The sequence below is a fragment of the Apium graveolens genome, chromosome 5 (assembly GCF_009905375.1).
Source record: "Apium graveolens cultivar Ventura chromosome 5, ASM990537v1, whole genome shotgun sequence".
Lineage (NCBI taxonomy): Eukaryota > Viridiplantae > Streptophyta > Magnoliopsida > Apiales > Apiaceae > Apium > Apium graveolens.
In genome coordinates this window covers 175,161,527-175,184,818 of record NC_133651.1, presented here as the reverse complement: position 1 = coordinate 175,184,818, position 23,292 = coordinate 175,161,527, and the positions used below count along the sequence as shown (strand labels likewise).

The 23,292-nt window shown below is 35.7% G+C and overlaps 1 protein-coding gene across 1 annotated transcript; it reads right to left on the bottom strand.

Annotated features, from left to right (window-relative positions):
- Positions 1–976: 976 nt before the first annotated feature.
- On the bottom strand, positions 977–4,305 carry LOC141660479 (uncharacterized). The gene is made up of 6 exons (XM_074467466.1): positions 3,985–4,305; positions 3,333–3,903; positions 2,992–3,209; positions 2,582–2,903; positions 1,839–2,035; positions 977–1,738 (listed from the first exon to the last, which is right to left on the bottom strand). Exons 1-6 carry the CDS (start codon positions 4,303–4,305, stop codon positions 977–979), a joined length of 2,391 nt encoding a protein of 796 aa, XP_074323567.1.
- Positions 4,306–23,292: the final 18,987 nt, after the last annotated feature.

The following is a 23,292-nucleotide window of genomic DNA, read 5'->3' as shown; positions in this document are numbered from 1 at the left end:
TCAGACTTGAATTGTCTCCACTTCATACTCGCTGACTTTAAGACCAACCCCTCACTTTCCAGAGCTACTTTGAAAGTACCCTGAGAGGAAAAAATAACCATGTACAAGGTAAAAACTCATATACTAAACAAGTTACGATATTTAGGTAAAATAAACATGATTTATTTTACCTGCACATCACTCCATATCTTCGCTTTTAACTCCTCATCCACTGTTAGCCAATTTTCAAGATCAATTGGCACCATCATCCTCGCCAGCATACCAATATAAGACTGCAAGGTGTGGCTTGTGTCACCAATGGGAATTCCGATTCTGTTGTATCTGATTTTGAACTTTTGCCCTTGAGCTTTCTTCGTCACGACCTTGTGCATAGTATAAACACCACGTGCTGCTCCAGTTTTTCTTTTCCAAGATTCTGTACCTGTACCCGTCTCTTGTGGAACATCAGAGTCTGCCTTTTTCCATCTTCTCCAGGGTCATCTGTAGGCTATGCGGCATCCAGTTGCTTTTCTGGTGTCAATTGTTTCACATCAGTTTGCTTTTCAGGTGTCAAATGCTTCACTTCCAGTTGCTTTTCTTCATTTTTCTCTCCGCCCTCCTCTGTCACTGCTTTTTTAGATATCAGTGTTTTGGGTTGCTTTTTCCCCATTCCTGTGCTGCAATTCCTGAAATACATGGTGTACATAATTAGCTATATATAATAATCAATAGTGGGAATTAGCGTTCTAAATGCATTATAGTAAAACATAAAAAAATAAAATAAAATAAAGAGCAAACAATTATATAGAAATAACACGAATGTAACAAATGTAAAATACATTGTAACTATGAAACAACTGAAAATCAAGGACAAATTATCCAGGGTTTAACAAAAGTACAATTTTAAACATGTCCCAAAAACATACTTCTGTCTCTCACAATAATACAAATATCGAAATTAATTAAAAATACATCGATATCCAAATTCAAAATGTAATCATTTTCTAATCCAAATTCCCTCGACATCCACTCCTTGATTTCCAAGACTAGGCTCATCTGCATCATCATCTACATCTACCGGGACATCTACTTTAGGGATTTGAGAGCAGAATGTAGGATTTTCCAGTGTTGTGTCCCCTAAATCGTCGTCATTATACACCTCATGGTAATCTCGATTCGTGGAAGTTAATACAACTGACCAGGTAATATCGACTGGATCGTCGACATAGAAAACTTGCTTGACCTGGTCAACCGATACGTACTTATCATTTTTGTGACCTTGTCGACTAAGGTCCACAAGTGTGAAGCCAAGATCGTCGACCTTGACACCTCTATCGCTATCTGCCCATCTGCACAAGAACATCGGAGCCTTAAATGCACGGTAATCCAACTCCCAAATTTCTTCAATAACGCCATAAAATGTCATATCGCTCTCCACAGGATTTAAATACTTGGCACTACTCACTTGGACAGTCTTAGCAACTAAAGACACGCCACTATTTTGTACCACCCGCGCATTATCTCGGTCTTTTGTGAAATATCGAACCCTATCAACGAGAAAGCCTTCATAAGTCAATATGGAAAAAGACGATTTTCCTGTAAGCCATCTTATCATTTCAGGAACATCTTCTCCATTCCTTATCATTTCACTGACCTTTTTTTCAAACCAACTAGAAAATAATCGATTGTGCTCTCCGATTAGCCATTGCACGGTCTTTTTTTTCCTCGATAGGTTTCTTCTAATAATTCCTTGTGCATCCTAGAAATAAAAGTATTGATAAAGAAATACCATAAATACTCGCTAAAAGAAGATTGAGAAAAGGGTTAATTAATTTAACTTACATGATGTATGGATACACTTCCGAGTTGTTTTGAAGAACATGTAGGTGTGCCTCATCTCGCTCTTTTTCTTCGACTGAATTTATTATTGCAGGAGATAACGGACCATCAAGTTTGGCTTTGTCCTTCGGAAGACCTGTAGTTGTGCAACTCTGCCGAACAAACTCGCTGCAAAATTCTACAGATTCTTCTTCGAGATAGCTTTCCGCTATACAACCTTCCGGATATAAACAGTTTCACAAATAACTTTTCAGCACCTTATTGAACCGTTCAAATGGATACATCCATCTGTAAAAAACCAAACCACACAAACACAATTCTCTAACCAAGTGAACCGTAAGATGTATCATTACATCGAAAAAAGAGGGAGGGAATATTTTCTCCAGCTCACACAAGGTTAATATTATATCTGACTGTAATTTATCAAATTTTGATACCTCGACAACTTTAGTGCACAAAGAATTGAAAAAGAAACACAGCCTAATGATGCTAACCCGGACATTTTTTGGGAGAATTCCACGAATTACAACTGGGAGCAGCTGTTGAAATAGTATGTGATAGTCATGAGACTTCAGCCCAAATAACTTCATATCAGGCATCGATACACAATTTTTTATGTTTGATGAATGTCCATAGGGAATTTTCATTGATGATAATGACTTTAACAGTTTTCTTTTTTCTTCCTTGGAAAGAGTATAAGCAGCAGGGGGCATGTACGTTCTCCGTGCTCCTACTTTTTATAAAGCCAAATATGTCCTAATGCCCATTTCAACCATATCAAGTCGGGAGGCCTCGCTATCCTTAGTTTTAAATTTCATATTTAGGAGTGTCCCAATAAGATTGTCGCACACATTCTTCTCGACGTGCATAATATCGAGACAGTGACGAACATGATGAAACTTCCAATATTCTAACTCAAAGAGAACGGACTTTTTCTTCCATGGACAGTCGACCTTTTTCGACTTCTTTACTGCATTCCCGAAAGCAAATTTAATCCGCTCTTGCTGCCTTAACACCTCTTCTCCAGAAAGGATTTGACGAGCATTTCCTAACTCTTGCTCACCATTAAAAGCCGTCGTTTCGACCTATAAGGATGATTCCTAGGTAAATATCGACGATGGCCTTGAAAACACATTTTCTTGGTATGAGGTAAATACTATCGTCGCCACAAACTGGACAACACATATAACCCTTGTTGACACAACCGGACAAGTTCCCATAAGCGGGATAATCATTTATTGTCCACATTAATATTTCCCTCAAAGTGAAAGAAGATTTAGTATGAGCGTCGTACACATCTGGTTCACCTTCTTTCCAGAGCTTTTTGAGATCATCAATAAGTGGTTGCAAAAAGACGTCAATGTTATTACCTGGCTCTTGCGGACCAGACACTAATATTGTTAACATCAAGAACTTTCTTTTCATGCACAACCATGGAGGAAGGTTATATGTTGTCAACACTACTGGTCAGCAGCTATACCTATTGTTCATGCCATTGTTATGGGGGTTTATACCATCTGCCGCCATGGCTAATCGAAGATTTCTCGGCTCATTACCGAATTCTGGCCATTTATAATTGACATTCCGCCATGAAGGAGAGTCGGCTGGATGACACATCTGCCCATCTTGACTTCTTTGGTTAGCATGCCAAGTCAGAAGCTCAGCGGTAGAATTCGACTTAAACATCCGTTTAAATCTTGGAATGATGGGAAAATACCACATAACTTTAGCCGGGATGTTAACTCTCACTTTACCATCCTTGCCTAACTTCCAGCGAGATATGTGGCACTTGGGACACTCGACAAAATCAGAATTTACACCTCTATATAGAATGCATTCGTTCGGACATGCATGGATCTTAATATATTCAAGACCTAAATCTGATAGGGTTTTCTTAGCTGTGTATGCATTACTTGGTAAGACGTGATCTTTAGGAAGTAAGGAGCCAACGGAAGAAAGTAAATCTGTAAATGCACTATCACTAATACCAAATCTTGCTTTCCAGTTATGTAACTTGAGCATCGAATCTAATTTACTAGAATCGCTGCCTTCAAACAAAGGTTGCTCGGCATCGGCCAAAAACCTCTAAAACTCCTCTGAATCTTTATCACAATCATCACCCAAATTACCCCGGTTATTATATGCTGCTTCACAGATATCACCTACCTGTGATGCAGCAAAATTTTCTTCAACGTTCTGTTCAATATTTTCCGAACACGGAGGTGGCATTGTGCTACAAGCCGATGACCTACAGCTAGCTTTAGCTCCATGCCAAATCCAATCGATGTGCCCTAAACTAAAACCCTTTTCATATAGATGCCCCCTAATGATTTTTACCGAGAATTTCTTAAAATTGCAGCAACGTGCACATGGACAGGGTATCATCTTAGGATCCTTACAGTTTTCTTCAGCAAATATCAAAAACTTTTCAACCCCAATTTCATAGTCTAATGAATCCCTATCTGCATATATCCATGACTTATCCATATAACCTACCTGATCATAATTTTAAATATTAAATAAAAATTCATAATTTACTAACACCTAATCATTTTCTTGAGTGTATAATAACTACGCATAATTTTATTCGGATAATGGTAGTTATTAAATTATCATGGTTACCCATTTAACAAATTATGATAAACCTATCATACCATATACAATTACATTGTGTTTCACTAATTTTATACTTTTTTTTAACGAATACCTAAATTACAATTACGACTAGTTCTCCTCAAAATCATTAACATCTCTTCTTTATTTCACTAATTTTATACCTTTTTTAACAAATATCTAATTAAGCTTGTGAACTTGTTCACAAGCTCATACACAACATAACTGCCTTCCATAAATTTCACAGTTTATATAAATAAAAATAATTGTAAATCCCCATATCAGCACAAACAGACAATCAAAACAGAAAGAGGATTACTAAAATACATACACATTTTAAAACATACAATCAAAAAAAAAGAGGATTAGAATCATTTTAAATAATATTAGCACATATATATCAACAAAGCCCCATTTCACACAAGTAAAAACAATGCATACACATCAATTCATAAAGATACACAAATTCAGTAATAATCTGACTGTAAGACACACACACACCAATCAAAAGTCCCAAAAAATCAAATTTAATTGAAAATACACTTACAAATTATGGTTCGATTTCGGTGAAACAGAGCTTGATTTGTGTAAAACATGTTTGATTCGGGTTGTATGAACACTTCTCAGGGCTGCATGTCAACCTTTTTGCTCGATCTGTAATTAGAGGGTTTAACTTTGTTTTAGGGCTTGTAACGGGTAGAGGTGAAAGAGAGGGGAGAGTGATAATTGAGAGGTGAGAGACGGAGACGGAGATGGAGAGAGAGAGAGAGAGAGAGAGAGAGAGAGAGAGAGAGAGAGAGAGAGAGAGAGAGAGAGAGAGAGAGAAGTCGGGGAGGGAGAGCGTACCGAGAGAGAGAGAGAGGTCGGGGAGGGAGAGCAATGAGAGAGAAGGGGGAAATGAATTTTGTTTAAGTAAAAATTTCCCCCGTGTTTTTTAGTTGTAAAGGGGAACAATTTGTTCTGTGTTTTTTTTAATTTTTTAAAAAGCAGTTATATATAACGGTCGGCCATGAAACCGATGTGAATAATGCTGTTTCACATCGGTTTGAGAGCAACTGATGTCAAAAATTGTTTTTACATCGGTTTTTTTTGTAACTGATGTAAAAAGTGTGATGTCTATTCCAGTTTTTCACATAGTGAGAGGCCTAGGTGACGCCTTGTCCTGAAACCAAGTTTGAGAGATAGGTTTAGGTCTTAAGAATCCATGTGAATTGCTTTTATTAGAATGCCCCAGGTAGAAGTTGAGATTTCGGCCAAGGAGCACAAGACGTACAAACTGGTGCTAGCAGGAACCTTAGTGTGAGTATTGATTTTTATAAGCCTATAGGAGTGAGGCCTTTGAGTCTCACCAACTTTAGAAGTTAGTTTAGAGTCTTAACAACCTGTAGGAAGTGAATTGGAGTGAAGGCCCAAGGTTGAAACACCCTATTTTCACCAAGAAACCCGAGAGCACCTTTCGAGTGGCATTAGGAAGCTTTAATGGTATTCGTTGTATTTAGGACTTAGAGGCGAAGAGTCCGAGTGTTGCACATCATCTTTAGGGTTAAGTTAAGGTCAATAATAGTTCTTATGTGTTACTTGCTTATGTGCTTAGGTACTTAGGTGATATTATAGTATAAATAACTAGTAGTATATGTCATGCTGTTATGTGATTATGTGACTATGTGGATTACTTGAATTGCATGCGATTAAGTTATGTAATATCTGGGATATATCGTATAATTATTTTGGTTAACAAATAAATATTATGCATGTTCAGGATGTATTTTGTAAATTATTTATTAAGTGGTATATGTGTTTGGGTGATTAAAAATAATATAAATTGAGTATTTCAATTTTTACATGTCCAAAATAAAATATAGATAATTGTCATATCTTTGCATTTATTTTTATATTGATTTTTCATTTTATAGAAAATTTATGGATTTAATAAATTCTTTTTTCCGAGTATTTTTAAATCATTTTATATAATCGGAAACCAGCCGACTTCACCCGTTTTTACGTTTTTATAACCCGAAACTCTTCCGAGAACTCCTTCATAACCTAATTGCAATATTCCAAGCATTTTCCATGTTTTGACTTTTTCGATCCGGCGTACGGCTTGTCCTGTGCCGGTCCCGGCGTAATATTTTCGATACAAAAATTATTTCGGTAAATCAATAAAACTCGTATTTTTGATAAACAGGATCTTTTTATTAAACTATTTTAATTATCACATCGTAATACGTGTAACTAGGCGCTGAGACCAAGTCCGCAATATAAATTGTACATATTTGGATAATTATCCCGAAACCGGTACCGTTTTGGATCTATTTTTATAAATAAACGTACTATTTTATATCTAGTATGATCCAACAGGGTACCAATATTCCGTAAATATAAATAGCCCTTACCGTATTATATTTTGTACAGAAAATCATTTGCAGCCAGTAATTACATAATTTTACAGAGAAAACCCTACTTTCTTATAACCTTCTGAGAATCAAATTATAATTTTGAGGTGTTATTGAAATCTACTCAGGAAGCTCTAGTAACCAAAACGAAGGATTTAAGGAGTACTATCAGATTCTTCAAGTTTCAGAACTGCAAAAATCAAGGTTTATTTTCTATATTTTTATTTATTTTTGAAATATTTTGATTAAAATTATGAATTTTTGTTCGAATGATTGTTTGGGTGATTTGATGATTGCATGTTGTAGAGCTTTTCTTCATGATGATTTTGATATATTATATGACTGATTGGGAGTTCAATAACATGTTCAAAATTGGGTTTAATTTTCGAATTTTAAAATTAGGGTTTATAACCCGTATGAATGTTTTAAATTGAAATTTGGGCCTTTTTGTTCTAGGGGTTATTAGATGTTTTTGTTGATTGTATCGTGTTCCTTGTTGAATTTGGAATCGATTCATGTATATTACAACAACTGACGATTCCTAGTTTGCTCGAATCGGAGCAAACAAAGTTTGCCGGAACCGGCGAAATTCTCGGCCAATTTTCGGCCAACTCCGGGGATATTAGAACAATTAGATTGTTGGGTTGTGTTCCTGGTGATTAGGAGAAGTGATCTGGAGCTTGTGGAGGTGTGAGGATCCCGGGAACGCCGTCTCCGGCGAGAAAGGGCGTTTTCCGGCGACGGGGTTGTAAAATTGCACTTTAGTTCCTATACTTTTGAAAACGATGAAGTTTGGTCCCTGAACTTTCCAGAATTTGCAAAAATAGGATTTCTATTTATAAATTATTTAAAAATCATATCTTCCATTTATTTTAATTACAGAAATTCATTTTTAATTATTAAAAATTCTAAAAATTATTATTTTAATTCCAAAAATTATTTTTAATTCAAAAATAAATCTGAATTAATTAGGTAATTAATTTTAGTTAATAATTAATTAGTTAATTGGTCAATTAATTCAAAAATTAATTGATATAATTAATTGTTAATTGATTTCAATTCAATATTAATTAGATTTAATTATTTATTTTTGATTTAAAAATTCCGAAAAATAGTTTCGAGCTTTAAAATATTATTCTAAATTGTTTTCAAGGCTCGATAATTATTATAAAATTTTTCTGAAGCTAGATTCGGCCAACCGAGCCCTGTTTATTGTTTAAAAAATGGTTCAACGGCCCGTTTAAATTCCAAAAAATGTTTAAAAATCCATGATAAGTATCTGAAAAATCCTTTTAACATCAAACCTTCTTTAAAAAGTATTTTCAATCAAACATCTTACATGTTATGTGTTATATGTGCATTGATTAACATGTTAAATGCGTATGTGTACGTTATATGACTGTTTTGATCATATTTTCAATCTGTAAATCGGATTTGGGTAAAACGAAGGGTAAATAGAAGCTTATATTGAGTGGAATCATATGAGTTGAGTATTGATAGATACTTATGCTATGTGAGCAGAAGAGGCAAGGCATAGGAAAGGGAAGCAAGTAGTCGAGGAGTAAGAGGTTGTGATTGAAAGCTAGTAGAGTGTAGCAAGCTAATACAAGGAAAGTGTTCTGAACTTTCTCGAGATATACTGTGAATAGTTTTTAGTTTTTGTTGATATTGCAAGTGCTTTGAAGCACTGAACCCTAAACCTTGATTCCAGTTATTTATCTTTGAGCCGTAAACCTTATTCTTTCTGAACCATTGATTATTGAATACCCGAATACGAACCACAGATATACGATACTACTCCACAAATATATACAAACTAAATACTGAACACTGAACCAGGATTACTTACATACTCAAACCATTGTACCTTATACATTGAAAGACCAAATCCTTGTAACTCTGAAACTTTGATTCTTTTGTTATCCAATTCTTTCACCACCTGATAGCCATTTTTTGTATTTACCATATTATTTCCTTGTGAAGATTGAAACCATCTCATGATTGGAAATCCAATGTTGTTTATGAATCTGTTTATTGATTTACATTGTTTATTCTATTATTGTGATAAAATTGGATTTTTTTATAAAATTGTGGACCAGATTCGTGGTCAGACCAGATTGGTGGTCAAGTTAGGCCAATGTGTGCCTTGGATCCAGTAATTAGAGCAGAGTTGTGTGCCTTGCTCGGGGTTAGTGCGTGACTGATCAGCAGCCTAACCTTGGTTTTTAAAATGAAAATCTAATATCGAATTCTAAATCATAATTCATTGTTCGCTTGATACCTTAACTCATTTCACTTGATCATTATTTATTCTCTGTATTGTCAATGTGACTTGCTGAGCTAGTTAGCTCATTTGTGCGATTTTGTTTATACTCTTTTCCAGTTAAGAAGGAACCGGTTGGTAGCGAGGATCCCCAATCCAGTGTGAGAGTTAGGATTCCAGGTTGATCGGAATAAGCTAGCTAATGGCTTTTGGAATAGTTTAAGTTTGTGTAGTTTGTAATAATGTTTAATATTCATTTGTAAGTTTAAATAGTTGGGATTTGGGCGTTTATAATATAAGTGTGTGTATGTGGCTTGTGTGCATACTTTAACCTGTTCCGGTCCGTGGTAGTTGGTAAGTAGGGACACTGCATATTATTATTATCTTTAATATTGTTATAAATAAGGTGTGTGTGTGGACCCCAAACTTCTGACCCGGGTTTGGAGGGCGCCACAAGCATGGTATCAGAGCTACAGGTTATAAGTCACTGACACAAGCCTAGATTGACGGGAATGGGTAGAGGGTTAGGATTAGAAGTAAGGAAGTAGAAAGATAGAACATCGGGAGATTGAGTGCAACGGTATAACAGATATTAGTATGATTCACACTGTGGTTCGAGATTCTTATTTTGTGATATGATTTCAAATAGCAGTGATGGCCGACTCTTTCATCCCATTACCAGCTGACCACTCTGAGCCCTCAGTTGGAGGACCATCTTCAGATCCACGTCATGTTGCTCCGCTAGCGTTGGCTATTCTACCCCCAGAGATGTTGCAGCTCGTACCACTGCAGGACATTCCACCCCCGGCCTGAGGCCACCTATCAGAGGACCCCCACCTGCTGGTTCAGCATCTACTGGTCATTCAGTTACGGGTATACCTTTTCAGTTCTCTTCATATCGTGTTCCGCATCATCAGTTTGAGGCTTGCCTTATGGAGAAGGGACACCTAGAGGGTCAGATTCAGGAGTTATTACATATTATGCTTACCAGAGATATTGGGCGTAGAGAGAGGTGACTCAGAGAGAGGCTTCAGGTGTTTCGGAGAGCAGCTGTTATGAGGATTGTTGAGGCTAATCATGTGGATATCACCCCTGATTTTCTTGTGGAGTGTGCTAAGTGGGTTCTAGAGGAGCTTGAGGAGATTGGAGGTCCAGACTTGCCATGAGCCAGAGAGACAGAGATATAGTGATGGAGATGCTGAGCAGTGTTGTTGTGGTTGTTTATTATGTACAGTAGTGTGTAGTATGTATCAGTAGACTTTTGGGTTGTATTCATAGACTAGATCTGATGACTAGTGAGTAGGTTTGTTGTACCATTTTACTTTTATCTCTGAAGCGTTTTTATGCTTGTACTACCTAAAACTTTTGATCTATATATATCAATACCTTTTCCTTTCCAGCATTGTCATTTACATTACTGCACCTGTTTTACTTTACTTTACTTATTGCACCAGTTATAGTTCCTGTGATACCATGTACCCTAACCTCTTAACTGTTTACATTTTATAAAGAAGCATGCAATTTACTTAGTTCAACTGTTACAACTATTTTCAAAAAGAGATATTTCTGTTTTACAAAACTTTTCTTTTATGCAAAGAATTTGATTTAAAGGCTAAATAAGTTGTTTGATTCTTTACAGAAAATGCCTCCCAGAAGAAATAAACGTTCCAACACCCGGAATGAAGAAACCAACAATAACAACCAAGATAATACTAACCAGAATGCAAACCCAGGACCTATAGACCCAGCAGTAGCCCAGATTGTTCAGATCTTGGCTCAACAAACAGTTCACCTGACTCAACAGCAACAAAGATAGACGAACCCCCGGGTAACTTTCAAAACTTTTCAGGCGGTGAATCCACCGGAATTCAAGGGTTCCTTAGATCCAACTAAAGCAATTGTTTAGTTAAAGGAAATAGAGAAGTCGTTTGCCTTAGTCAAGGTAAAGGAAGAACAGAAGGCTGAGTTTGTAAGTTATTATTTGAAGAATGAGGCCACCTACTGGTGGGAAACTGTGAAGACATTGGAAGGTACAGATGTTATTACTTGGGAAAGGTTCAAATAATTATTTTTAGAAAAATATTTTCCCCAATTTGTTCAGGACCAGATGGAGTTGAAGTTTTTGGAAGTAAAACAAGGAAGTATGTCGGTAGCTGATTATGAAAGTAAGTTTGAGTAATTGTCAAGCTTTGTGCCATCATATGTGGATACTGATAGGAAGAAAGCTAAGAGATTTCAGCAAGGTCTAAAGCCATGGATCAGAGGGAAGGTATCCATATTTGAATTGGATACCTATGCAGGAGTTGTACAGAAGGCCATAATTGCAGAAACAGAGAGCGAGATATCACAAAAAGAGAAGAAAAGTAAGAAAAGAAAGTTTGAAGGTAATGAAGGACAGTCACAACCAGGGAAGTTTCCAAATTTTAAGAAGGGCAAGTTTCAGCCACGAAGGAATTCTAATTTCAAGAAGCAGAATGCAGGAAATAGAGGTCAAGGCAACCGTCCAACTAATGTGAATCAGCCAAATCCATTGAGGCTAACTTTTCCAGATTATCAGGTATGTGGGACGAAGCACGGAGGAGTTTGTAATAAGTTGAGTGTGGTTTATTTCAAGTGTAATCAGAAAGAGCACTATTCGAGGGAGCGCCGCAACCAGCCAGCAAGAGAGTAAGTGAGTAGGGATCAGCCTACCCAGAATCCAACAGTTAAGGTTCCGGCCATTGGGTTTAGATGCTTTAAATGTGGGAAGCCTAGACATATAGCCAGGGATTGCAAGACACCAGCCCCGGTCAATAATGCATTGAGGATTATGGGATCTACTCCAACAGTGAATGAGACTCTAAGGGCTAGAGTTTTTGATATGTCTGTGAAGGACGCTATTCAGGACACTGATGTCGTGGCAGGTACGCTTAATGTGAATTCTTTATGTGCCAAAGTGTTAATAGATTCAGGAGTAACTCGGTCGTTTATTTCTCAAGATTTTGTTAGTAAGTTAAATTGTCCAGTTGAGTATTTAAATGAAATAATGACTGTGGAATTAGCAAATCAAGAATGTGTATCGGTTAATCAAGTTTATGGGAATTGTGAAATTGAGATTTCTGGTAATAAGTTCTGTGTGGATTTGATGCCATTTATGCTAGGAGAGCTTGACGTTATCTTAGGAATGGATTGGTTATCTAAGCACGATGCCCAGATAGACTATCGTAATAAGAAGGTAATTGTAAAGACGCCAGACGAAAAGATAGTAATATTTAAGGGCCAGAAGCATGCAAAGAAGTTCTTAACGATGATCCAAGCTAAAAGATTACTACGACAAGGATGCGAGCATTTCATTACATAAGTAATTGATAGAAGTCAGGAGCCAGAAAAACTTGAAGATATTCCGGTAGTAAATGAATTTCCAGATGTGTTTCTCGATGAGTTACCAGGACTTCCTCCAGACAGAGAAATTGAGTTTGCAATCGACTTAGCACCTGGAATGGAACTAGTATCCAAGGCCCCGTACAGAATGGCGCCCGTTAAAATGAAGGAATTAGCAAAGCAATTACAAGAGTTGTTAGAAAAAGGAGTAATCATACCCAGTGTATCCACGTGGGGTGCACCGGTATTATTTGTCAAGAAGAAGGATGGGAGCATTAGAATGTGCATCGACTATCGAGAGCTCAACAAGCTTACAATCAAGAACAAGTATCAGTTACCTCGAATTGATGATTTGTTTGACCAATTGAAAGGAGCCAAGTACTTCTCCAAGATTCATTTGAGATCGGGATATCACCAACTAAAGGTTAAGCCAGAGGATATACCAAAGACAGCTTTCAGAACAAGGTATGGACATTATGAATTTTTAGTGATGTCTTTTGGATTAACCAATGCCCCGACAGCATTTATGGACCTGATGAACATAATTTTCAAGGAATACTTGGACAAGTTTGTTATTGTGTTTATAGATGATATTTTGATTTATTCAAAGACAGAAGAGGATCATGCAGAATATTTGAGGACAGCTTTGGTGATTTTGAGGAAGAAAAAGTTATATGCTAAATTCTCGAAGTGTGAGTTTTGGCTACAGGAAGTTCAGTTCTTAGGACACATAGTCAGTAATGAAGGGATCAAAGTGGACCCGTCAAAAATTGAAGCTATTACAAATTGGGAAAGGCCGAAAACACCAATAGAAGTAAGATGTTTCTTAGGATTAGCGGGATATTATCGGTGATTTGTTCAAAATTTCTCGAGGATTGCGACACCATTGACAAAGCTTACACGGAAGCATGAAAAGTTTATATGGAATGACAAATGTGAAGAAAGCTTTCAGGAATTGAAGCAGTGATTAATTACATCACCTGTTTTTTCACTTCCAGATTACCAAGGGAATTTTATAATCTATAGCAATGTTTTTCATAAAGGACCAGGATGTGTTCTGATGTAGCACGATAAGGTTATTGCATATGCGTCAAGGCAACTAAAACCACACGAACAAAAGTATCTTACTCATGATTTGGAGCTAGCAGCCATAGTATTCGCTTTGAAGATTTGGAGACATTATTTATATAGAGAAGAATGTGAGATTTATACAGATCACAAAAGTTTGAAGTACATATTCACATAAAAAGAGCTTAATATGAGACAAAGAAGATGGTTAAAGTTGATTAAGGATTACGATCGCACGATTAACTACCATCCCGGCAAAGCAAATATTATGGCAGATGTGTTAAGTCGAAAGGAGAAGTTGAATGTGTTATTAGTACCCGAGGAGATATACAAGGAATTTCAGAAATTGGAATTGGAGATCAGAGTTTGCAAGCCTGATGAAGCAAAAATGTATAGTAAGACTTTCCAACCAATGTTGTTAGAAAAGATAAGGAAGTGTCAAGAGAAGATAATAGATCGGGACATCAATCATTTGGTAGGTGAAGAGTTGTGCACACAGAAGGACGATCAAGGTATTTTTAGGTTTTCTTCTAGAATTTGGATTCCACCAGTAACAGAGTTGAAGAATGAAATTTTACAGGAAGCTCATACTTCAAGGTATTCAATCCATCCAGAGAGTACAAAGATGTACAGAGATTTAAAGGAAAATTATTGGTGGCCAGATATAAAGATGGAGATTGCAGAATGGGTTAGTAGATGTTATACATGTCAGAGAGTCAAGGCAGAGCACCAGAGACCAAGTGGATTGTTGCAACCATTAGAGATTCCAGAATGGAAGTGGGAGCACATTGCCATGGATTTCATAGTTGGATTACCAAGGACAAAAGCCAATCATGATACCATTTTGGTTATAGTTGACACGCTTACCAAGTCAGCTCATTTTTTTCCTATAAATGAAAGATTTTCACTAGACAAGTTGGTCCATATGTACTTAAAAGAGATCGTAGTTTATGAAATCTAGTATTGCTGAAAGTGTCGCCGTGGAAGGAATCGACAAGATTTGGGAAGAAAGGAAAACTGAGCCCTAGATATGTCGGACATTTTGAGATTCTAAAGCGTGTTGGAAAAGTAGCTTATTAGTTGGCGTTACTCCCCCCCCCCACATGGAGCACATTCACAATGTTTTTCACTTATCGAAGCTTAAGAAGTATAATCAAGACTCCAGACATGTAATTGAGTACGGGCCAATAGAACTTCAAGCAGATTTATCATATGTGGAGTGTCCGATAGAGATTCTAGAAGAAAGAAAGGAAGTGTTAAGAAATAAAGTGGTAAAGTTAGTAAGAGTATTGTGGAGAAACCCAAAGGTTGAAGATTCACCCTGGGAGTTAGAGAGTGATATGAGATAAAAGTACCCTCATTTGTTTTCTTAGGAGGTTCTGAGGACAGAATTCTTTTAAGTGGGGCAGGATGTAATATCTGGGATATATCGTGTAATTATTTTGGTTAATATATAAATATTATGCATGTTCAGTATGTATTCTGTAACTTATTTGCTAAGTGGTATATGTGTTTGGGTGATTAAAAATAATATAAATTGAGTATTATAATTTTTATATGTCCAAAATAAATTATAGATAATTTTCATATCTTTCTATTTATTTTTATGTTGATTTATGATTTTATAGAAAATTTATGGATTTAATAAATTCTTTTTCCGAGTATTTTTAAATCATTTTATATAATCGGGAACCAGTCGACTTCACCCGTCTTTGCATTTTCATAACCCGAAACTCTTCCGAGAACTCCTTCCTAACCTAATTGCAATATTCCAAGCATTTTCCATATTTTGACTTTTTCGATCCGGCGTACGGTTTGTCATGTGCGGGTCCCGACGCAATATTTTCGATACAAAAATTGTTTCGGTAAATCAATAAAACTCTTATTTTTGGTAAACGAGATCTTTTTATAAAACTATTATAAATATCACCTCGTAATACGTGTAACCAGGCGCTGAGACGAAGACCGCAGTACAAATTGTACATATTTGGATAATTATCCCGAAACCGATACCGTTTTGGATCTGTTTTTATAAATAAACATACTATTTTATATCCGGTATGATCCAACGGGGTACCAATATTCCGTAAATATAAATAGCTCTTACCATATTTTATTTTGTAGAGAAAATCATTTGCAGCCAGTAACTATATAATTTTACAGAGATAAACCCTAATTTCTTATATCCTTCTGGAGAATCAAACTATAACTTCGAGGTGTTATTGAAATCTGCTCGGGAACCTCTAGTAACCAAAATAAAGGATTTAAGGAGTACTATCAGATTCTTCAAGTTTCAGAACTGCAGAAATCAAGGTTTATTTTCTATATTTTTATTTATTTTTGAATTATTTTGATTAAAATTATGAATTTTTGTTTGGATGATTTGATGATTGCATGTTATAGAGCTTTTCTTCCTGATGATTTTGATATATTATATGACTTATTTGGAGTTCAATACATTCTCAAAATTGGGTTTAATTTTCGAATTTCAAAATTAAGGTTTATAACCCGTATGAATGTTTTTAATTGAAATTTGGGGCTTTTTGTTTTAGGGGTTATTAGATGTTTTTGTTGATTGTATCGTGTTCCTTGTTGAATTTGCAATCGATTCATGTATATTACAACAACTGATGATTCCTGGTTTGCTCGAATTGAAGCAACAAAGTTCGCCGGAACCGCAAAACTTCTCGGCCAATTTCCGGCCAAATCCGGGGTTTTTAGAACAATTTGATTGTTAGGTTGTGTTCCTGGTGATTAGGAGAATTGATCTGGAGCTTGTGGAGGTGTGAGGATCCCGGGAATGCCGTCTCCAGCGGGACAGGGCATTTTCCGGCGATGGGGTTGTAAAATTGCACTTTAGTCCCTGTACTTTTGAATACGATGAAGTTTGGTCCCTGTACTTTTGAATACGATCAGAGTTTGCAAGCCTGATGAAGCAAAAATGTATAGTATGACTTTCCAGCTAAAGTTGTTAGAAAAGATAAGGAAGTGTCAAGTGAAGATAATAGATCAGGACATCAATCATTTGGTAGGTGAAGAGTTTTGCACACAGAAGGACGATCAAGGTATTTTTAGGTTTTCTTCTAGAATTTGGATTCCACCAGTCACAGAGTTGAAGAATGAAATTTTACAGGAAGCTCATAATTCAAGGTATTCAATGCATCCAGGGAGTACAAAGATGTACAGAGATTTAAAGGAAAATTATTGGTGGCCAGATATAAAGATGGAGATTGCAGAATGGGTTAGTAGATGTTATACATGTCAGAGAGTCAAGGCAGAGCACCAGAGACCAAGTGGATTGTTGCAGCCATTAGAGATTCCAGAATGGAAGTGGGAGCACATTGCCATGAATTTCATAGTCGGATTACCAAGGACAAAAGCCAATCACGATGCCATTTTGGTTATAGTGGACAGACTTACCAAGTCAGCTCATTTTCTGCCTATAAATGAAAGATTTTCACTAGACAAGTTGGTCCATATGTACTTGAAAGAGATCGTAGTTCGTCATGGAGTTCCCGTGTCTATCGTATCCAATCGAGATCCAAGATTTAATTCGAGATTTAGGAAGAGTTTTCAAGAATATTTGGGAACGATACTGAATATGAGTACGACCTACCATCCACAGACGAATGGCCAAAGTGAACGAACAATCTAGAAAATTGAAGACATGACACGCGTTTGTGCTATTGATTTCAAAGGAAGTTGTTGAAGTTATCCAAAGGAGATTAATAGCAACACCAGACCGTCAGAAGAAGTATGCAGACCAATCAAGGAAAGATATGGGATTTGAAGAAGGAAATCTAGTATTGCTGAAAGTGTCGCCGTGGAAGGAATTGACAAGATTTGGGAAGAAAGGAAAACTGAGCCCTATATATGTTGGACCTTTTGAGATTCTAAAGCGTGTTGGCAAAGTAGCTTATGAGTTGGTGTTACCCCCGCACATGGAGCACATTCACAATGTTTTTCACATATTGATGCTTAAGAAGTATAATCAAGACTCCAGACATGTAATTGAGTACGAGCCAATAGAACTTTAAGCAGATTTATCATATGTGGAGAGTCCGATAGAGATTCTCGAAGAAAGAGAGAAAGTGTTAAGAATTAAAGTGGTAAAGTTAGTAAGCGTATTGTGGAGAAACTCAAAGGTTGAAGAGTCAACCTGGGAGTTAGAGAGTGATATGAGATAAAAGTACCCTCATTTGTTTTCTTAGGAGGTTCTGAGGACAGAATCCTTTTCAGTGGGGAAGGATGTAATATATGGGATATATTGTGTAATTATTTTGGTTAATATATAAATATTATGCATGTTCAGTATGTATTCTATGAATTATTTGCTAAGTGGTATATGTGTTTGGGTGATTAAAAAATAATATGAATTGAGTATTATAATTTTTATATGTCCAAAATAAAATATAGATAATTGTCATATCTTTCTATTTATTTTTATGTTGATTTATGATTTTATAGAAAATTTTTGGATTTAATAAATTCTTTTTCCAAGTATTTTTAAATCATTTTATATAATCGGGAACCAGTCGACTTCACGCGTCTTTACCTTTTCATAACCCGAAACTCTTCCGAGAACTCCTTCCTAACCTAATTGCAATATTCCAAGCATTTTCCATGTTTTGACTTTTTCGATCCGGCGTACGGTTTGTCCTGTGCGGGTCCCGGCACAATATTTTCGATACAAAAATTATTTCGGTAAATCAATAAAACTCGTATTTTTGGTAAACGGGATCATTTTATTAAACTATTATAATTATCACCTCGTAATACGTGTAACCAGGCGCTGAGACCAAGACCGCAGTACAAATTGTACATATTTGGATAATTATCCCGAAACCGGTACCGTTTTGGATCTGTTTTTATAAATAAACGTAGTATTTTATATCCGGTATGATCCAACGGGGTACCAATATTCCGTAAATATAAATAGCCCTTACCATATTTTATTTTGTACAGAAAATCATTTTTGCAGCCAGTAATTATATAATTTTGCAGAGATAAACCCTAATTTCTTATAACCCTAACTTCGAGGTGTTATTGAAATCTGCTCGGGAACCTCTAGTAACCAAAATGAAGGATTTAAGGAGTACTATCAGATTCTTGAAGTTTCAGAACTGCAGAAATCAAGTTTTATTTTCTATATTTTTATTTATTTTTGAATTATTTTGATTAAAATTATGAATTTTTGTTCGGATGATTTGATGATTGCATGTTGTAGAGCTTTTCTTCCTGATGATTTTGATATATTATATGACTTATTTGGATTTCAATACATTCTTAAAATTGGGTTTAATTTTCGAATTTCAAAATTAGGGTTTATAACCCGTATGAATATTTTTAATTGAAATTTGGGCCTTTTTGTTTTAGGGGTTATTAGATGTTTTTGTTGATTGTATCGTGTTCCTTGTTGAATTTGCAATCGATTCATGTATATTACAACAACTGACGATTCCTGGTTTGCTCGAATCGAAGCAAACAAAGTTCGCCGGAACCGGCGAACTTCTCAGCCAATTTCCGGCCAACTCCGGGGTTATTAGAACAATTTGATTGTTGGGTTGTGTTCCAGGTGATTAGGAGAAGTGATCTAGAGCTTGTGGAGGTGTGAGGTTCCCGGGAACGCCGTCTCTAGCGAGACAGGGCATTTTCCGGCGATGGGGTTGTAAAATTGCACTTTAGTCCCTGTACTTTTGAATACGATGAAGTTTGGTCCCTGAACTTTCCAGAATTGCAAAAATAGGATTTTTGTTTATAAATTATTTAAAAATCATATTGTACATTTATTTTAATTACAGAAATTCTTTTTTTATTAAAAATTTTAAAAATTATTATTTTAATTCCAAAAATTATTTTTAATTCAAAAATAAATGTGAATTAATTAGTTAATTAATTTTAGTTAATAATTAATTAGTTAATTGGTCAATTAATTCGAAAATTAAGTGATTAAATCATTTAATTAATTATTAATTGATTTTAATTAATTATTTAATTAGATTTAATTATTTATTTTTGATTTAAAATTTCCGAAAAATAGTTTCAAACTTTAAAATATTTTTCTAAATTGTTTTCAAGGCTCGATAATTATTATAAAATTATTTTGAAGCCAGATTCGGCCAACCGAACCCGGTTTATTGTTTCAAAAATGGTTCAACGGCCCGTTTAAATTCCGAAAAATGTTTAAAAATCCATGTTAAGTATCTGAAAAATCCTTTTAACATTAAACCTTCTTGGAAAAGTATTTTCAATCAAACATCTTAGGTGTTATATGTTATATGTGCATTGATTAACGTGTTAAATGCGTATGTGTACGTTATATAACTATTTTGATCATATCTTTCAATCTGTAAATCGGATTTGGGTAAAACGAAGGGTAAATAGAAGCTTATATTGAGTAGAATCATATGAGTTGAGTATTGATAGTTACTTATGCTATTGAGTAGAAGAGGCAAGGCGTAGAAAATAGAAGCAAGTAGTCCAGGAGTAAGAGGTCGTGATTAAAAGCTAGTAGAGTGTAGCAAGCTACTACAAGGAAAGTGTTCTAAACTTTCTCGAGATATACTGTGAATAGTTGATAGTTCTATTTTATATTGCAAGTGATTTGAAGCACTGAACCCTAAACCTTGATTCCAGTTATTGATCTTTGAGCCGTAAACCTTATTCTTTCTGAACCATTGATTATTGAATATCCGAATTGATAGGTCCCGCCAGTGGGTTCGATAAGCTATAAGGGGGGGGTTGAATAGCTTATCACCTTTTTAAAATTTAAGAGCTTGGCGTTTTGAAATTTCTTTTCTCCTCTTTAATGTTAACTACTTGTAAGCAAGCTAGTTAATTGCGGAAAATAAAGATACAAAAAGAAGATGCATGACATGGTCGATTTATCCTGGTTCGCGGTGGCTAACTCAACAAACGGAGTCCATTCACCCCTACTCCAATCCCCGATTTAGTCACCTCCTCAAGCACTCGTGAATCCTTTTATGTAGCCTTCGTCCTTCTTCTTTTTGGCGGGTCTCGGATCTAGCTTTTAGATCTCGGGTCTTTCCTTTGCCTCAGGGTGCAAAGGCTACTAACTCCCCGTTAGTACGCCTAAGACTTGGGTCTTAGCACAAGGATCACCTCACTTCACTTCACCTCACTGCAAAGAAAAGAAGACAAGCTACAAGCACACAATCAAACAAGCAATATATAATTGATGAGAAAATATATAAATCGACGCTATTACATAATAAACTATTTGGCTTTCACTACGCTAATACGCGTTACACTAGTGTGAAAACTATATAATAGATTTCCGGGATATGTCACGCGAGGGACAAATCACACAAATAAAATACAAGACAAGCAAATAAATATGAATGCAAGTGTGTACTCTATTCGGCCAAGGATGAACACGAAACACGTAAGGGCCGAATAAACAATTTATAGGCTCGTTCTTTAAGTCCTTTCAAGAGATAGAATGAAAGGGTAAAGGACTGAAGAATACAAGTCTATACCTTGCTCAATGAACTTGGTAAATAGATCAAAACTATCGAAATGCAACCAATGTGCCTAGCAAAAAATTCGACCAAGAATAGTGAAACCGAATGCTTTTCCATCTCGTTTCTTTAAGTTCTTTCAAGAGAAAGTATGAAAGGAACAAGAACTTAATAACACAAGACTATAGCTAGCTTAGTGCACTTTTAAAGAAAGAAAAACAAGCAAGAAACTCAAGGCACTAGAGCTTTTGTATTCGGCCGAGTATAACAACTCGAATGGTCGAAAATTTGAACTTGCTTTTTCATGTTCAAATGACCTAGTTTGTTATGTTTTTGTTCAAGATAACTCCTCTTGATAATCAAGATTAAAATAACAAAATCAAGACCAAACTTAGACAAGATTTCGGTATTCAAAAACCAAGAATAAAACCACTTACGGTTTATGCTCGTTTAGGGACATTGGTTTTAACCGAAAATTGTCTAAATGCCTTTAATCACTTCAAGCTCCTAATTTTGAGTGAAAGGACTTAACGTTAGTAGATCTTAGCTGCTAACTCTTGGTATGTTCCTACTAAGGCTCCAAAACACACTACATGATAAATCAAGAACAAGTGCATTTTTATGCCAAAGTTCACGGAACTTGCACCAAAGTGTATCAAATGGTTGGATCTAACAAGGATGGGTTCAAGAACACTCAATGCACTCAAAATAAACCAATCTTATGACTCTTGACCTTACGAAGGCTCAAGCCCCTCAAAATAGAGAAGTCTACAAGAGATACGAGATGGTGAAGCCAAAAAACACACAAAACTAGTCGCCAGAAAAGTCACCGAAAAAATGGCCGAAGGGTGGCTTTGGCTACTGACTTTTCAAGGTTCAAGTGGTCATTCAAAGGCAGAAAAATAAGGCCAAGAAACGTGCCTAAGAGAGGGGGCCAAATGGGTGTGTGTTTGGGTGAGAAATGGTGATAAAAACCAAGCCAAAATCAAGTTAAAACATGAAAGAAGGAGGGCTTAAGCTCTAGAAACGTGTTTTCAATTTAGGAGCAGAAGAGAGAGTGTTTCTAGAGTGGTTTTATCAGCATAAGGTTGGCTCACCAAGGGCTTGGGGGAAGAGGAGGGTTAGGGGTCCTTTTATAGGCCAACTATTAGGGTTTTTAGCTTTAGAATAAAGCTAACACATCTTCCAAGGAAAGGAAAAGTGGGGGCTGGTCGATAAAACTCATTTATAGCTGTAGGAATTCAAATTTACAGGACAAAAAGTGGTTTGACATGTTTTTGTATTATTTAGACAAAGCTGAAAACGTTCCGCGCGCTTACCGACGACCAAAATTGCGTATTTTACTAAAAATTGAAAAATCAGTGAAATATTATGAAATTTTAGGGATCCTCTAGAAATAATATCTTAGGATCATGCTAAAAATTTTACCTTCAAATAAGTTGACCATCTATGACTTTTAAGCGACCGATAAATCAATTACGTATCATTTTAGGGGTCCCGGAAAAAGTCATGCTAAACTCATGAAAATAATATATGTGAAAGAAGGAAAGATACTAAAGAGAAATACCAAGTTTCAAGTCTAAAAGACATTTGGAAGTATTGTTTAGGATTTTTACGAATGTTAAAACAGCCTTCCGGAGCACTCGGAAAAATACATTTGTCTTTACCAACGAGACAGACAAAAGTTTTGACTTCAAAAATATTCAATAATAATATTCCATATAAAATAATTATTATGAGGTCCAAGGAATAATTATCTTTGAATTTTATATGATTTTATACGGATAAATAATGATTTACGGGTATTTTGGAATAAAATCTGTTTTGGGTCTTTTGGCATGGCTTTTGCCACTAAAAATTTGAACATAAATATTCAATAATATATTCGATATATTTGAGAGTAAAACATTTAAGTGTGACATGCTTTTAAATAATTTGATCATTTTTGGTTTGTAAAAGCAGTGTTCGAAAGTTCTTGGTTTATATGTCTTTAGTCGTAAGCCTAGGTTTGTTTGACAAAAACAACATAATATAGAATATATCCTTGAGTTTATATATCTATCCCAAGTCATCTCATTTGAAGATGTGTCGGAAATAATTTTAGTACGGTTTATCCAAAATGACTTAGTTTGACTTGATTCCGGTAAGTGCCTCATATAAAACCCTGAGGGAGGATTCTACGTGACCTAGGAATCTAATTTAATTCTCACTTTTAATTTTGAAAAATCACCGAAACCTAAAGGGTAAAAGCGTTGACCTCTCAATCTTCCCCTTTTGGTATTTGTCAAAACCTACT